The sequence below is a fragment of the Ursus maritimus genome, unplaced genomic scaffold, assembly GCF_017311325.1.
Source record: "Ursus maritimus isolate PB19 unplaced genomic scaffold, ASM1731132v1 scaffold_13, whole genome shotgun sequence".
NCBI classification, from domain to species: Eukaryota; Metazoa; Chordata; class Mammalia; order Carnivora; family Ursidae; genus Ursus; species Ursus maritimus.
Window position 1 is genome coordinate 62,054,744 of NW_024423675.1, and position 18,202 is coordinate 62,072,945.

Consider the following 18,202-nt stretch of genomic DNA (forward strand, 5'->3'; position numbering starts at 1 on the left):
AGTTTGCTCATTTTTTAGACAATTAAATTATAGCTCTGACTTGAGTTCACAGTTCTCCTTGGCTGTTCTCAACCAACACTGGCATACCTGTGCCCAGCCATTCCCTGACCTCCAGGATGCTCCCCAAATACAAATAACACGTTGGCACTTGGCTCATAATGGCCGGTCCACACTGGTGTCCTCCATGACGGTGGCCCACGTGACAGCCTCACCTCATGGTTTCCGGCTGCTGCCACCTGCTGCCTGTGGTAGAGTTGCTCCTGTCCACAGTATCTCGCTTTTTAAACTCCCTTACTGTCCTGAGCCCCCTTTTGGACCTACTCAGGGTTTGGGTCCATAGACCCTTCCCAGTTCCACAGTCTGAAGTCATCTCCTGCCTCATTTCTTGTCTTATCCTGGTCCCGCTCGTGTCAGCTCGGCCAACTCCCCTGACCGTGGGACAGCCTCAGCGGCCTGCTAGTCCCCATACCAGGGCCCCTACCTCCCTGGTTTCCCTCCTGCATGTGGATTGCTGGGCCTTGTGGGAGAAGCAAAAGCTCAGCTGATCTGGACCTTTGTGACTCCTTACAGCTGGTCTGCTAACTCCAACTGGGTCCTCAGCGCTGCTTGGCAATTGTTCTAAGTGTCCTTACTCAAGGTACTTCCTTCGTTCCATGGGTTGGCAGTTTCAAACTGTTGCCACTTTGCTCAAGCTCCTTCCTCCTGTCCTCCTCTCGCTTCTAGCCTTGTCTCCTCCTCCTAGCAGAATAAAGGTCATCAGCATGACACCCCTCCTCTTATTTCCCATGACTTCCAAACCCTCATCTCCCTTCCCTCTTCTTGGCTCTGAGGGGAACTGCTGTCCCTGTGACTCTTCAAGGCTGACTTCGTACGTGTGAAGCTGCTTTGCATGCTGGTCAGACCCGAGGGCAGGCCCGAGGTCATGGAGGCTGCTACTCTCCTCTGTGCCTGCCTCAAAAAGGTGATAGTTGCTGTTGAATAGGTATCAAATTATTTGACATAGAAATAATGAAACTAACAAACCATGCAAACCACAGTTTGGCATCTTTAATTCCTTCCCTGGTGTTCCTTTCATAGGAAATACCTATGGAATATGAGAAATGGGTATTTCATAATCTAGAATTATGAATTCTGGGATGCCTGGGTGGCTCAATTCGTTAAGCGGCTGCCTTCGGCTCACGCCATGAACCCAGTGTCCTGGGATTGAGTCCTGCATCGGGCTCCTTGCTCATCGGGGAGCCTGCTTCTCCCTCTGCCTGCCGCTCCCCCTGCTTGTGCATGCTCTCTCTCTCTCTCTCTTTCTCTCTCTCTGATAAATAAATAAATAAATAAATAAATAAATAAATAAATAATAAATAAATAGACCAAAAGAACTTAAAAAAAATAATTATGAATTCTGGCCTTTTCTATCAATAGTTCATCAAAACGAGCACGGACCTTCGGGTGTATCTTCTTGCCAATTTATTTAAATGTGACTGATGTGGAGAGTGGAAATTCTAACCCTAGTGTCCTGCGATGGGCCCTTTCCTGACCTGTTGACTTGAGAGCACAGTCCCCATCAGGCTGTAGTCCCCACCCTGTCCACTCCGCATGGCTGGCTCGGGCTGCAGCTGCAGCATATTCCTGTAAAATCCTGCAGCTGTGAAATGCTGGGACTTGATGGGAAGGTTCTAGGTTCCTTTCTAAGAACGGCCTCAGGTTCTGAGTTTTATTCTAAGGTTCTGGGGTTCCTTTCAGGTGGGAAATTTTGTGAATTTAGGACACGAAGCAGATCGATTCCACCACTTTTATTGGGTGATTTTGAGCTTTGCAAGCAATTGGGAACCATCTGTAGTACTGAGAAATGGCTCTGTGCCTTTTTCTCCACCCCTTTTACTGTTTTAGGTCAGCAAAATAAAAAAATCATATTATTAAAGGGAGAAACACTGAGTTGCAGTTTCTAGGTGTTGAATCCGTGCCCGAGTGCACAGAGCTGCTCAGAATAGAGAATTGTCACCAGCGAGCCACTGGACACACCTGTCCCAATGGCCCCGTTGTCTGTGCCGCCCCCCCCTTCTCTGTGTGTGACGGCACGCGTGCCACCACGTGAGCCAGGAAGAAGGCCCCATTACCATATCTAGACTGTTGGTGTCACTCTGGGTAAAAGTGCCGGTGTAGCACCAGTGCGCAGATCACACACCGTGCTGCTGCGTCCAGGGCTCTAGCCGACCATGCTGGAGCCGGGCCAGGGGGCTGCTGTGTGCCAGACTCGCGCTTCAAGCGTACCCCAATCCAGACTTCTTAAAGTAATTACAATCAGATGGTCCTCTTTTCACACACTAGTTTCAATTAACGCCCTGACCAATGGGGACTTAATAATGTCGGTGACCTGATTTTCTCAGTAGCTTTCTCAGGCAATCATGAGTTTTATTAAGTGCAGTTTACAAGGCAAAAATCAGTTTCCGCACCCCAGCCGAAATGGTGAGCCACCTCAAAGGCAGGGTGCTTTGATTTACTCATCTTTGTATCTCCGGGGCCTGGGGCAAGCACACAGTAGGTGCTCCATCGATGTGTGTTAAGCAGAAATGTATTTGGAGGCTGCTTCCCCTCGGTGTCTGTGCCTTGGCGGAGGAGATGGGCAGTGAGAGGCGCGAGGGCAGTGCGAGATGCAGAGCGGGCTGTCAGAAGGTCAGGGTCGCCCCTGGCTAGTTCAGCCTCTGATGCTGGGGGTGGTCCTGGGCGGGCCAGGTTGTCGGCCACAGAGGGGTGCTGTCCTCAGTCAGAGATCCTGATTCGTGCCTTCTGTGTCTTGGAATGACATGAGGGCATTTGTGGATTGGAATTCCTCGAGGCGGCTGGTCTGTGAAGACGAGGCGTGTACACAGCAAGACCTGCTGTGGGGATGCCCCTTCTTCCCGGGGGGCTCCCATCTTATCAGAGTGCCTGCTTCAAAGTTGCCTCTCCCATTACAGTGTAGACTTCCCCAACCTTCGAGCCCATTCTTGAACAGTGAAAAAGTAGGCAGTGGAATCTTGTGTGCGGTGCTGTGTAACTTCTCCCATAGCTGAATGTTCTAGGGTTGGAGCAAAACTCTCAGGGGTTCCAGCCCCCACAGAAATGCCTTGGAAGGGACTCAGGAGCTGTGGTTGACTGGAGAGGCTTCCCAACTCATTCTGTGGTGTTTCCTCTGTATCGATGGATGTGAATGTGTGCTCACAGATTTTCCCATCAGCGAGTGGCCAGGAAGCCGGCGACCAGGAGTGAGGCCGTTTCCTCGGGTGTGGGGTGGGTGCTCACTTCAGAGGCCGACGAGTGGCTGCTCTGAGCGGCAGGACAGGGCCCAAACGCTGGAGAGAGGAACTGTCCCCACATGTGTGGCCTTGAGTGAAGGTGCTGCTGACTTTGCCTTCACGTTCTGCACCTGTTAATAAACCCAATGCTCCTGACAAGGTCAGCATCTTGGGGGCCAGCTGCTACTGTCTGACTGCACAGGGTCTGTCATGGGCTTTTCCTTCCACGTCTGAGTGGAAAAGAGGGCAGGCATGTCCCTCATGAGGTCTCTGAAGAGGGATGTGGTCCTTATGTAGGATCCCTGCAAATGCAGATATTAGTCCTGAAAGAAAGCCCTTCTCTTTTAACTTATCAACCTATTCATATATCATGACTGGGTCTTCTGTTTGCAAAGGGCATGTTGGATCGCAGTAAAAAGTTAAACTAACCAGTTACCACTCAATAGAAACAAGGTCTTTCATTTCCGGAAAACAAGTGCGTTACTTACTGTCCAGCTCCCGAATGAAAGCAATGCAGAAGAGCTTTAGACTATAACAAATAAACCAAACAAAACAAACCTTGGAACTGAGACACAGTTTTCCTCAGAATACTTCCCACTCCTTTATCTTGGTTTCCATAGTCCAGGAGGCTGTCCCCATGTTACACTGAGGAGTGAAGAAATGCCAGATGTCTGCATCTCAGCTGCTAAGGAGATCAGGAAAGGGCTTTTGCTCCCTTTGCTTTCCGTGGCCCTCATGAGTCCTCAGGAAGTGCTTCTAGAAGTGACACTACCCCCAGAGGGATCTAGAGCAGATGCTTCCAGTGACTGCACCTGCCCATCTCGAATGGAGGAACCCTCCGCAGCTGGAGAAGCTCCCTGATCCCCTCATGCTAGGTCCGTGGGGCTGGGCCAGGACACCACCCTTCCGGGAGTCCATGAAGACATAGGATACATCGACCATGTCGACAGGAAGTGCTTTCTGGATGATCTTTCAAAATGTTACTTTCTACTTTAAGACAAACACCAAGATATTTAAGAGTAGTCTATAAAATTGAAGTGAGATTTTGAGATAAAGTTTGTGAATAAATTGCCTTGAGCCAGGCTTCTGGGACTGTGCCATCTTCTTTGCTATTAAATAACTTAGACGGGAAAGTTTGAGGAGCTCTCCTATGTGATAGAGGGATTCCACAGTCTTGTGCAACAGACAGCCGAACAAGACAAAATGGCCTCTGTGGCGTGAGCCCGGAATGGCTTACAGTATTTGCTTTGTTTCTGAGACAGTCCTCCTGGATTTTGAGGGCCACCGTTTAGGGCACAAGTGCTGGCAGCCTCGCAACAGCCCATGAGGTTGGCCTCTGACTACTGTCCTTTCTCTGCTCTGTGCTGAGTAGGATGCCCTGTGGCATCTCATCTGGGGACAGTCTGGACATTACTGTGTGATCCCAGAGAGCAGGAGGGAAGAGTCTGTGAAGAACTGGACAGGGCCAGGGGGCAGGTGGAAGCTTGACCGAAGACACTCAGGTTGGCTCGTTTTAAGAGTTAGTGTTTGATGTTTTAGAAAGGCTCTTTGGGCTTCCACAATCCATAACATCATTAGACATTGGCATTGGTGAGTTTGGGGGAGATCAAGGTTGTTTTTCTTTCTTTTCTCTTCTTTTCTTTCTTTCAAGATCTTGTAGACCTTTGAAGATCTACTGCCTCTAAGTGGGCCGAGGGCTGCTGTTCTAGTGTCTCTGAGGGCAGAGAGATGTGTGTAAGTTGCAAAAATTCTCTCCTTAATGTCCTGACTGCTTCCCAGGATGAGTCGGGCAGCCAAGCCATCAGTGTGGCTGCCCAGGTGCTGGGCTGTTCATCACATGGTCTTTCCTGGAGTGTTGAAATGTACAAATGTCAGGGGAATCGTGTGATGAGTGGCTTCTGATGGAACAGATGGACTGACTTCCCTCAAGAGCAGCTACGTCCTTGGGGACGATGCTGATGTTTTCTGTAAGTGGGTGTACTCGTGGCATGGAAGTCATGGGGTGATTCCTGGAGCAGCAGACCAGATCCTTCACCCCAAGTTGTCTGTGAGGCACCAAAAGGGACCTTCTCCCAGGGCAGGCATCATGCTTATGCCACAGCGTGGCTGCTGGTGACACCAACTCTGCAGCCACCAGGAGCTTCTGAACAAGAGTGAAGAGAGAATCAGGGCTACAGATCCAACAGACCGCAGTTCCAGGCCAGCTTCGTGCCCCTGCTATCTGGCTTCGAAATTCCCCTTTAAGCATCCTGAGCCTCACTCTGTCTGTAAATGGGGCATTACTGGGTGATGGTGAGGACATTTGTCAAATGACTTCTACCTGGTAGGGATCCAATGACTTATGAAGGTTGGTGACATGGTGACAGACACTATTCTAAATAAAGAACTAAGATACCCATTCTCCTTATTATTAAATAGCTAGGCATATCCAAATATCACACAAAAACCCAGAAGTCAGAGTATTGAGGATGTTTATTGGAAAAGAAAACAACGGCATTCAAAAGACTTCAGTGTAAGTGTTGCAAATGTTGGTGAGTGGAAGGAGAGTTTTGTGAAGCATTCATAGGTCTCTAAGGAATGATGTGTCAGAACTTGCTCAGGAAGGAGCCCTTGGCAGACATCACTCAGTGCCAGGCCTGGGCCTGTGTCAGTGGCAGGGAATCCATACTCCATGTGGGGACAGCAAAGCCCATGTCCTGTCTCTGTTCTGGCTGTCCACAGTTCATCTTCACCCCCTCTAGTGCTCCTTCTCTCCCCTTTTCCTGCCCTCCCTCCTCTTCCTTATGCTTATTCATCAAAGGACACATAAGCTGGGGCGCCTGGGTAGTTCAGTTGGTTAAGCATCTGCCTTTGGCTCAGGTCATGATCCCAGGGTCCTGGGATCAAGGCCCACGTTGGGCTCCTTGCTCAGCAGAGAGCCTGCTTCTTTCTCTCCCTCTGCTACTCCCCCTGCTTGTTCTCTCTCACTCTCTCTGTCAAATAAATAAAATATTAAAAAAAAAAAAGTACACAGAAGCTTTGGACTCACCTGGCTCTGATAGAGCTGGGGGCTGGGACGTGTTTTCACAAGCCCTGCAGGTGAGTCTGATGCACACTGCGGTGTGAGGGCCACTGCGCTGGCCTCACAGGCCAGACCCCTTCCTGCTGTTTGGACCAGTGCCCCTCCTGGCCTCGGGGTCTGATGTTTGGGATTGTGGGGAAGCTGCTGGGGGCAGAGGATGGGTGAGCGGAAGGCCAGCGAGCACACAGGCCTGCCCTCTCAGGCCATGAGGATGAGGGTCGGGACTATTGATCTCTGTGAAGCCGGGAGGTCAGTGAAGCAGGGTGTCAGGTTGCTCAGCGGAGCTGTGTGCTGAGTGACAGCTGGCGTTCTGCTGGAAAATGAGAGTGTCCTGTTAGCCGAGACCAGGCCGAGGAAAGTGGTCACCAGACAGCAGTGGCCGTGGACCCTTTTATGCCAACAAAGAGCCGGGGCTTGCTCAGAGCAATTGGTCATTGTTAGGTGGTGACGAAGAATAGCGCTGTCAGTTTATGGTGCAGAAAAAGGGGTCTGGATTAGACCACCTCATAGCTGAGAAGGTTTTCAATGTAGAGAGTCTTTGACAATACTGCGTTCTTCTGCTTATGTCTGGTTCTTTGAGACACGTTTTTTTTAGTGCCCCCTATGTGCAGGGCATCACGGTAAGCTCTGTGATACGACCGTGGCTCATGTCTGGAGGGGGCGGCCCGCCCATCCAGACAGTCTGATAAATGAGGGATTTCATTTTTATCACAGTCACAGACACAGCTAGCACCTAATGGGTGCTTAATGTATGCCGGGTACAGTTTTAAATGCTTTACATGGATTATATTACAAAACTCGATATGCTGGATATACTTTACAGAGGAGGAAACTTGAGCTTCCATGAAGGTTCTCAAAGGCACCCAGATAGCGTTGGATTGTAGACGGGCACAGCATCATGGTGATCTTTTGATTTTTTAATTTTTTTTCTTTGTGAAGAGAACAGATTTCGATTCTGTATAATTTCAGTATTTTTGCCAATTTGTGTAGCTGGCAGTACAGATCAGGAGAGGTGTTCTAATCCTGTCTGGCTTTCTGAAGTCTGCTGTAATCCAGGTGCTAACTGTTGCACAGCTGACCGGCCAAGTGGACAGTGTATAATTAACCGCTGTGGGTCTCCTGTGATTGGTCAGTTCTGAGTACGATCTACCTGGTTCTGTTGTACCAAGAGCAATGGAGGGAATGTGTCCCGCCAAGTTTAAAATACACTCTGCACTGGTCAATGTGAACGTGATGACTCATGGCAATTATGACTTCCTGTTTTCAAGATAAAAGACTTACAGAGGTTTATTAGAAAAATTTCACAGGGCTTCTGTGAAGCTATCACATACAGCTTAGAGAAAACACTGGAATAATTTCATGGCGAGTGAATTTGAACCATATGGATAGGTTTTTCTTAAAATGTGTGCATCAGCTTAAAAGAGGACTACCAGATGACCTATAAAAGATCTATAGAAGATGTTTGATGGTATGAATCCCAGAATATTAAAGAATGGAAAATTTCAAAATACTTGAAAAAAGATTTCTAAAACCAAGGTTTGAAAGATGGGGGGCTGTGGTTTTCAGAGTCAGTGACCTCCGTGTATGGTGGGAGAGGTCTCGGGGCGTCCTTGGCGAGAGGCCTTCTCTTACTCATTTACTGGTACTGTGTGTACTGTCCGGTCCATTTAAATGTGTGCTCGCGCCCACACACACACACCCGCACACTTAATACCTACTGTGCCAGACATTATGCTCACACCCTGAGAAGGGCCTGCCCAGCTCAGAACCTTGCTTCACATTCATTGGCGGAAGAGGTTAGGTGGTTGTGGGATGGCACGTGGGCTGAGGAGAGAGTGGAACTGGAAGGTGTCTAGCGAGATGAGAATGGAACCCAGCCCACATGCTTGAATTCAGGTCCTCACTTGGCACTTAGTAGCCGTGTGGACTTGGGTCAGCGACTTCACCTCTTTGAACCTCAGTGTTCTCTTGGGGATTATGACATGTATCCTACTTAACCAGGAAGCTCTTGTAAGGACAATTAAACCATGAGGGCCTGTGTAAACTGTGAAGTTCTGTGTAAAGTAGGCAGCACGGTTGGTGGCTGGGGCTAGCCGCAGCCTGCTCCCTGTTCCCCGAGTTCCTTGCTCAGCAGGCCCTGGTGTGGGGCGGCTACACAGCAGGTTGGAGCCTGGGGTGAAAGCCTGTATAGTTTGAGGGGGGCTGTGTGGCTGATGCCTAGGGGGCCTGGTGGGAGTCGAGCCAGAGCCACAGGCTGGGCACCTGAGGCAATAAACTTGTGTTGTCTGAGACTGAACTCCGTGTCCTTGGAACCTTAGCACTTCGTGCTCCTCAGGGACCCTGTCACTGTTCCAATGGTCTTTTTCCTTCTTACAGTTTTGTCAGCGCTTTACTGTGGAGTGTCGGGGAGCAGAGACCCGCCACGTTCCAGCAGTGACAGCACGCCCTCCAGGAACACTTGACCCTGTAGTGTGTGTGGCCGGAAGTGCCCCAGAACTGGAGCGGAGCCGCAGGGCAGAGAATACCATCTCTGTGCAATAATTGATTTTTTATCCGACTCCTGTGAGACCCATGTGTGTGTTTTCAGTACATTTGCCCATTTTGCCAGAGGTCACCCAGAACTCCCACGCTGACGTATTGCTTCCTGCAGGGGTGCGAGCGTTGCCGGAGGCCACAAAGGGATTCAGAACGAGAGCTGGGGAGGGAGTAACACTGAGGACAATCAAGTTGATAATAGCACCATGGACATCTGTCTTGTTACTGCTGCCCCTCAGGAAATACACTGTGGCAGCCATGGTTGGGTGGTAACCCTGTCATTTCTGCCCAAAAACCAAGCAGTGCAAATGGCCTGTGGCAGCTTGAGCAGGCGTCATTTTCAGGCCCACATCACTGAGAGGTTCCCTTGAGGAGGATGAGCTTTCTATAGAAGTAAAATAAACATCACATGCTATTGGCAGAGATCATTTTCACTTTATAAACTTCTAAAAAACACAGTACTAACCCTTGCCCAAAGCTGGGCACCCCCTGAAAACAAACCCCAACCTCAGATGGTTCACCCTCAGAGACTCGATGCCATTACTCACGGGAGGGTCTTCAGTTAAAGTTGGATTTGGTGTGTGTGGTGACAGTTTGTATGAGAGGCACACAGGGGAAAGACGATTTAGAAGCTGTAAAGACAGAAGGAAGCAACGATTTTTGCTTCCTGTGAAATTTTCTCTCAACTTCTGTGCCCTTGCTTGTGGCTCGTGTCAAGTCTATTTCACAACTTTGCGCAAAGCTGAAAAAGACACGAACACTATTCCTGAGAGTGTCAACTTGGTTATGTGTTTTGTTCTGACGAATGTCCTCCACAAATCTGCTAACTTTGAAAACAAACCAAAACATCATTGTTGATAAATGAGACTGATTGTGCTCCTTGTTATTCAGATTTTGCTTTTCATACGTGGTTTTTGAGACATTTCCCCCGGTATTTAAAAACAACCTTTTCATTCAGGCCCCACACAAGGTCTAGTCATCAGTGACCCATGCCGATAAAGGAAATTCACGTCCACCTCTGTGACACAGTCACCTGTGTCTTAATAAGTTTTGGCAGCCTGGATCTTTCTAGAAACATGGACATCACATTATTAAGGGTGTGAACGAGAGATCCCCATTGGGAACTCATAAGAACAACCAAGTCATAGGATTAATATAGAAACTCAGGCAGTTACTCAGTGCTGTGTCATTAAAGACTTGGGCTCTCAGTATTGAGCACATTTGGCAAATTATTTTCTTTTGAACTATATAAATGAGCATATTATTCATTTCCATAATCACTTGGTAGTCCCTAATTTTTATAGAGGCTAGTCCTTGAAATTGAGAACCTACCTCTTAACTTGGATCAAAACAGAGATCAGTTTAGTATAACCCTAGGGGAAGTGATTACACTCACAACACCAGGCTGCCAGGGAAAGTCCCATGTAGTTAGTCCTTTGGCTGCGTTACTGGGTCAAAACTGAAAAATCTTAATAATGACTATTTTGTATATTGGGGAAAATATTTACCGAACCATAATCTGGTGTTCACTTAGAAGCCTTTCGGAATGGGGGTGCCCAGTGACGGAGCAGGTTATCTCCAGCCAGTGTACAAAAGGATATTCCTGTTGATTAGATTCAAAACATGGGAGCGTGTGTCTGGCTTCTCAGAATAACCATCTCCAATGGCTCTTGATTTATTGTGCTACTGAAGCTCACGCTAACTCATGACATTAGATTTTGTTTTTATGTCTTTGCTTAGCTGGGAATTTTCCAGTCTAAAAAATCAGTCAAGAATTGACTAATAACGGAAGTATATACTGTATGGTGACTAACATAACATAATAAAAAATTATTTAAAAAAAAAAGAAATCATTGAGATGATTACAAACCCATTAAAAAAAATAAAAGAATTGACTAATAACGGGGCCGATGGAGATGGTTGAAGAGCAATGCCTGGGAAGTACCTGGCTTCTGTAAGTGAAGAGATGCTTATTAGCCAAATTGTATCCCTGATGCAGGGCCAGAGTGTGGCTGGTGTCAGAAATAAGCAGTCTGGTCGTCACTGCCTTGTTCCCAAACTTACCAGCTCTTACTTGATGTAAAAGCAAGACTTTAAACACTAAGTATTGGCCACCAGAATGCATTGCTTTAAGTTAACAATCAGGGTGTTTCTTGAGATTGGTCATTTAGCAAGAGGGTTTCTCGACACTGATTTCTCAAGGAGGAAAGAGCAGAGACTGGGGATTGCAGCGGCATTCGTCTGGAGGGGCAAGACAGCTGTGTGAGAGAAACTGAGATAAAACACAAAAACCGGTTAGCATTGCAATCTTAGCGATTTACTGTAAAGACAAGGAAAGCCTGTGTGGAAAAAAGCTTCCTGGAGGACCGTTTTAAATAGCACAGAAGTGTGTTTGCTCTATTTTTACACTGACCTTTAGCTCTCACCAAAGAATATATAGTTTTGGCCTTAAGAAGGCAAAATAGATGAGAAAGAACGTTGTAAAACATCCAAGATTTCTGGCTGGCAGCCGCACAATGGCATGTTTTCACTTGAAGTTCTTGAGCCCTCTCGGTCTGAACTGCAGGGAGGAATGGGTGCATTGAGTGTTGATACCCTTGGGGGATAAGTGCTCCTACTAGAATTGATTTACCAGAAATGGATGTTTGGAGCCCGGCTGCTAATTGTCGCAGCTCCGTCTTCGGACAGACTCTGTGGACTCAGAGGTTCACTCTCAGGGGTGTACTGTTTAGTAATTTCTGTGTCATGTCCTCTTTAAGAAAAGGAAGTGCCCAACAAGCCCTTGCGTGTCCGGGTCCGATCCTCAGACGACCGGCTCTCCGTTGCGTGGAAGGCACCGCGCCTGTCGGGAGCCAAGAGTCCACGCCGATCGCGCGGTTTTCTTCTGGGCTACGGGGAAAGTGGCCGGAAGATGAATTATGTCCCACTGACAAGAGATGAGCGGACACACGAAATTAAAAAGCTGGGTGAGTTTAACGTTAATTGGTATCGATGTGTTCATGACCTTGCCATCATGTCAGTATTTAGAAGCTCGTTCGTGACCGGAAATGATATTTGAGGTGTAGCGTTCATTTTCCAGGTGTGACGATTATTCACAACCGTGTTCTTGGCTCCATCCTCCCTCCATGCCTCTGTCCTTTCAACCTTCAGTTAGTGGCAGGACGAGACCCCCTTCCCCGTGCCCATCAGCTGCCGCCTCATGCCATAGCCCCAGTCCCTTCGGCTGGGCCATTTCTCTGCACGTCGGAGGGAAGCTCATACTCTTCTCGTCTTGTCCCTGCTTTCACCGTTTTATTCTTTTAAGCTTTGTCTTAGCTCCCAGGACGCTGGACTTTGAGTCCTTTCAAGAGGAAGTGTGGCCGCTGAGGGAGCCTGCACACCACGCCCGCCTTCCTCCTTCTTTGCAGGCCCTTATTGTGTGAAGGAAGCTCTGGCCATGGGACGCGGACGGGGACGTCTGCTGGAACGTGGAGGTTCCAGCTTGGGTTGAGGCCTGACCTTTTGTTGCTCTCACTCACTGACAGGCCCAGAGAGTGGCACAGGCCACGGTCTAAGCAGGGTGATGCTGCAAACTCCTCCTTTTCTCCCCCTTTCCTCATGCCCCCTTATTGACCTGATGAGTTTGGCGGGAGGTGCTGGGAAAATGTGGGTTGCCCCTTTGTGTGTCCTCCTCTTGCAGGGAAGCCAGGCTGCACAGAGCACGTGATCTGCTCAGCTCATCTGGGCCTATGTCACATAGGCCCCTGGGCTGTTGGGCAGCAGAGCCTGGTAATTCTGGGGCTCATTACTAGGAAAGCACACTTGCCCCATGATCTCCAACGTAGCTTGACCAGCAAGAAATATGTTGGCCCCACTGCTTATTCTTCAGTCGCTTCCTAATTGGGTCAGTACTTGAGCAAGGAAAGGGAATGATTTTTTGGGCCCTTCCAGAAGACTCCAGTGGGACCTGATGATCTCTTCACTTGCTAACGCGAGCCAGGCCTCACTCAGCTTCCAGCCTCGGCAAGATGGGCTGGAGGTGGGAAGGAGAACCGGCTCTGGGCAAGGAGCCCAGAAGAGCACAGAGCTGAAGGTCTGTGCCGGGCACAGAGTCACCCGTGAGAAGGCAGTGATGCCTGTGGCGCCTCCTTAAGTCTTCTGTCAACATGACGAGGGACAGGCAAGTGGTGGGAAATGAGACCGGCGAGACAAGACAGAGAAATGGGAGAAGAAAGGGAGAGGAGAAGCCAGACTGAGGGTTCCAGGCTTGCAGCAACAATGACCAGCAGTTTGGGGCTCAGGAAACAGGCCGGTGAGAAACGGGGCTGCCTGTGGGAAGCAGGTGTGCTGGCCCCCAGTGCCTCAGGTGCTCCGAGAACACAGTCCCGCTGCTCGAGGCATGACCACAGATTCTGGAATTTGGATAAGCAGCTCTGAGTTCCTCAGGACTCCCAAGGCCGGCCCCCTGCGCCACATGGCAGGCACTGCTCGGGGCCAGATTGATCTGGTTGGAGACGCTAGTGGAAGGCCAGCCTGGATTCCCTTCCTGAAACAACCCAGAGTCACCGCCTGAGTCACGGCTGTCTCTTCAGCCACCTGCTGAACCTTGGACAAGTCTGATGGGTGTTCTGCTGGGCAGAGCATCCAAATCATCTCGAAATTCAGACTCCAGACCTCCCAGACAAAAAGACCAGCTACCTCTCTGCTCCAGAGCCACCAGAAGCCACACGGGATCACAGCAGGCAGTGCTTGGGGAGGCTTCGGTATTAGCCGTGAGACCTAGAGCCAGAGGCCCAGTCATCGGGAGACTCTTCGGTCATTCGTTCCCAAGCCTACCCTTTGCCCTGAATAGTTGAACTGTGCGGGGGTAAATGGGCCAAATTCTACCCAGAACATCAGCAGCAGAGGAGAGGCCCTCCTTCTGCATTCCTGAGACTGCAGGGGAGCGTGTTTCCAGTGCGAAGTGTTCATCGTTCTGAGTCTTCCATAGACACCATGCAGTAAAACCTCGTTTGGTGCGGACACGTTTCTCATCTGCCTGGGAATGACCCCTGGCTCATCTGAGGGCAACAGAAGGATTTGATTGCTTCTTGAACTTGAGCCAATGTGGGAACTGAGGTCAGGGCTGGGCTCTAGTTTCAGCCTGATGAACAGTGTGCCCCATGCCTCTGCGACAACGTGTTGGCTTTTGAATTTTCACCAAAGTGTTGGACTTGCCATTGCGGACACTCTACGAGGCTGCCATGAGGAAGAAGAGGGCTTCCCAGACGATTGCTCCGTCATGATGGGGAGGGTGCGGTGAATTCTGGGGAGGATGTCCCAGTGGGCCTACTGTGTCATGGGAGGAGTGTCCTACATAAGATTTTAATTCCGTTTATGACCGAGATGCCATTGAAAGCATGGTGCCCACAGAGAATGGCCAAGGAAACTTGGAGAGAGGTGAGCCCAAGGTCCTGTCAGCAAAAATCCCACCCTGCCAGTCACTCACGAAGCACATGTGATTGGATGTCTTCTGTGTCAGGCCCCTCAGGGGGCACCGGGGCCCCAGCAGTCCCTCACAGAGACAGACCACGGACAGGGTGTCGTGAAAGCAGAGACCATAGAAGCAGACACGGGAGGCCCCAAGTGCTGCGGCGGGCGCCCAGGGCCAAGTCCTATCCAGGGGAGCAGGGGCAGCCATGGGAGACAGAGGCCAGAGGACGTAGCAAGCCCCGGGGCTCACGTGGGAGCAGGACAGTTATAGAGAAGGAGTGTGTGAGTTTAGGGGCCTTCAGGAAGTTAGGACTCTGGACGAAGTCCAGCGTTTCTGCCGAGTCACACACTTCAGATCAGGGAAGTGAGCCGATACACTGGCTCTGATGAGGGGCCGTGGTGCCTGGGGTCTCAGGGGGCACTGGGCTGGTGACGCTGGGGTCATTTCGGATATTTTATTTCCAGAGTACCAGGGGGCACAGAATGGAGCGTGTTCTGATACCAGCGAGTCGTCATTATTTCTGTGAAAAAGAGATGGTTGTTCCCAAACCAGCACTTGGCTCTGGGCCCTGCTCCCTCGTCACCTGCCGTAGTAAATCCTGGTGTCACACTGACCCTGCCACGTCGGCCGTGACCGTGGGTGGGTCATCCCATCCCCCTGAGCCTGGTTTCTCGTCTGTGAGAAGGAGACCGTGAGAGTAGCTTCCTCATGGGGCTTTCGTTGGGGCTAAATGAGGAGCTGGGGTGACACATTCAACACAGCAGAGACCAGGGCCACACTCGTGGACTGTTCTGGTTTATTCTTCCTTCGCGGTAATCTTGGGCCAGGTTTAGTGTGGAGAGCTCGCAAGTCAAGAATCTGGGTGTTAAAAACAATCTAGGAACTTTACGAAATACATGACGAATATGTAAAAACATCAATTGTGGGAAATTATTCATTTCTTGGGGGCTCTTGATGGGCCACTGCTTTTTAAGGGTTTTCCTATGTGGTCCTGGGTTGTGAGGTTGGATGGGGGAGTTTTTCTTTGTTGCCCTTTGGCTGCTTCCTTGTCAATAGCACCAAAAAGTTGACCATCCGCAGAGACTCCTCTTTTTGGAGGCTTAGTCTGATGCTCTATGAATCCCAGTATTACAAACTTGAGTTTTCCGTTTATAAAACATACATTTCAAAATTCGATAGTAGCATGTCAGAGCCTTAGTCTAAATAATAATTTACTCATCACCGCATGAGTTTCACCTGCTGTGTGTGTGTGTGTGTGTGTGTGTGTGTGTGTGTGTGTGAGTGAGTGGGGAGAGAGAGAGGTAGGCTATTCGAGGGTTGTCAAATAGTACCCCCTTCCCCTGAAACGTGCCTGGTCTACAGCAGTTTGTAAGTTTCTCTGTGTGAGGTTTTTGAACACTCATCTCCTTTTTATGTTTAACTGACATGCTGTTTATACAAACAAAAGGTTTATTTTCCCATTGCTGTGAAAGTTTGCAAGGCCCGAAGGAAGACCTCCAGTGTTACAAGTTCTAATTCGGATCTCTGTCCCCTCTGCTAATCTGCTCAGGTGCTAGCTGACGGTGTAGTTACCTGATGGTTTATTACCTAATGGCGTGTGGTTAGAAACATGTCATATTGGGGCACCTGGGTGGCTCAGTCCGTTAAGTGTCTCACACTTGATTTGGGCTCAGGTCACCATCTCGGGGTGGTGAGATTGAGGCCCGAGTTGGGCTCCACACTGAGCATGGAGCCTGCTTAAGATTCTCTCTCTCCCTCTCTGCACCCTGCCCTCACTCTATCTCAAAAAATTTTTAAAAAATAGAGAAATATGGGGCGCCTGGGTGGCACAGCGGTTAAGCGTCTGCCTTCGGCTCAGGGCGTGATCCCGGCGTTACGGGATCGAGCCCCACATCAGGCTCCTCCGCTATGAGCCTGCTTCTTCCTCTCCCACTCCCCCTGCTTGTGTTCCCTCTCTCGCTGACTGTCTCTATCTCTGTCGAATAAATAAATAAAATCTTTAAAAAAAAAAAAAGATCTTTTAAAAAAAAAATAGAGAAATATATCGTATTGCCTCATTTTTATTCTTGAACTTAAAGGCTGCTTCTGGAAGCTCAGTCAATAGAGTCTGGAGTTAGGCATTAGTGACTCTGGATTCAGAGGACATTATGAGTCCTTCTCAGGGGCATGACCACGGGCAAATCAGTCAATTTTCCCATGGCTTTATGTCCTTATTTATAAAATAAGGTCAAATTGGAATTTAATCAAGGTTTCATCTGGATCCCAGATTTTATGATTCCACGGTACTCAAGAGTTGCAAGTTTTATTTCAACATTGTGATTTTTTTCCAAATACAGTTTTCAAGTTTAGGTTTGTTTGGATACTGCTGCGCCCAATGTACAATTTGCAGTGTGGAGTAGAGGGAACTAACTGAAAGAACAATCCAGAAATAAAGAATATATTTAAACTCTTACATTTGCTCTTAGCAAATCTTTGGAGGCTCAGTTCTGAGGATTTCAGTTTCTGAGGGCCCAGCATCCTCTCTGGACTGCTTACCTGGTACACTCACTGTTCTTGTCTTGCTCCCGTCTTTTGATGACAGATTAAAACACAGAATGACCCCTCTTCTCTGTTTTGGAGGTAAAAAAAAAATTGGGGGAATTCTGTGGGCAAATATACTGTTCTTTTCTTTTTTAAACATTGTTCATCTTTCTTCGATGTTTAGGAGATAGAAACCCATTTCTCAACAACTATAGGTAATAATCACTTCCACATTTTCTCACATAATAGTGTTCTTCTTAGGCCTAGTTTCTAATGTTCTTGGCTCATCTTGAATTGTCCTGAAGAAGTTGGAATGCCCAGAAAGACAAGATGGGAAGGGTGGGGGGATGCGGACAAAGAGGGTGTGCGTTCCGGAAAGCCAAGTGCAGAGCCTCATCCCTTGCCGGTTGGTCCACAGCCTCGGAGTCGGTGTACGTGGTCTCCCTGCAGTCCATGAACTCCCAGGGGCAGAGTCAGCCTGTCTACAGGGCTGCCCTAACGAAACGGAAGATTTCAGGTATGTTTCCAAGGATGCACCTGCTCACGCCATGGTCTGTGTGGATGCAGGATTGTTTCCAAATGATGCCGCATTACGTGATGAATTACATGGATTTCGCTGAGTATGAAGGAAACCACAGGACCGGCTTGGTCACGTTTCGGACACGAGCATGTTTCTTTTATACTCAGAGATGAGAGTGTTCTTCCAATGAAGTGTATTTCCCTGTGCGTTTTGAATGGCTTCCCTGTGCAGCAGATTTGCCGCAAAAGGAGCAGCCAAGCATTTGCTCCATTTAAAGTCACAGTCTAACCCACACAGCAGTTGCCTTTGGCGGCAGACCGTCAACAGAGAGAAATAAGAGTAGGTGTGGAGGGGACAGTCTGCAAGATCTGTACTCATACTTCATTTTAGCTAAAATCACCTAAACAGCATTGAGAAGAGTGAGAAAAATGTAGTAGAGGCTTGCTCATAGCCTGATCATTGGTCATTTACTAAGGGATGCTTTCCGCCTACATCCATTCACAGATTTTTTTTTATGTTACGTATTAATAAATTACACATACTTATTCTGGGTTCTGCATCTTAATTTAAAGAGGCAGCCTGCAGCATGGTTATTTTTATGAATTCACAATTTATTTGTGATTACAGTTTTATATGACAAAGCAGATATTAAGTTATTATGTATCTTTCTATATTATCGTTTTACATTTATGATTATAGTTGCTTACGTTGTGTGACAGAAGTCTCAAATACGTGATGTTGCATTTTTATTTTTCGTATTTACTACTATTGAAAAAGTGTCTGCATTGCCTTTTTAACGGGCTATTTACATCTTCCCCTACTTGTAGCAAAAATCGCATCCCTTT

The 18,202-nt window shown here is 48.5% G+C and overlaps 1 protein-coding gene across 1 annotated transcript in view; it reads left to right on the forward strand.

Moving 5' to 3' along the window:
* FNDC1 (fibronectin type III domain containing 1) overlaps nucleotides 1–18,202 on the forward strand; it is a 93,919-nt gene that overhangs the window by 26,561 nt on the left and 49,156 nt on the right. Inside the window, exons 5-6 of the mRNA XM_040627495.1 lie at nucleotides 11,625–11,831; nucleotides 17,256–17,354. Coding sequence (XP_040483429.1) covers nucleotides 11,625–11,831; nucleotides 17,256–17,354 — 306 coding nt within the window. The remainder of the gene's footprint in view (nucleotides 1–11,624; nucleotides 11,832–17,255; nucleotides 17,355–18,202) is intronic.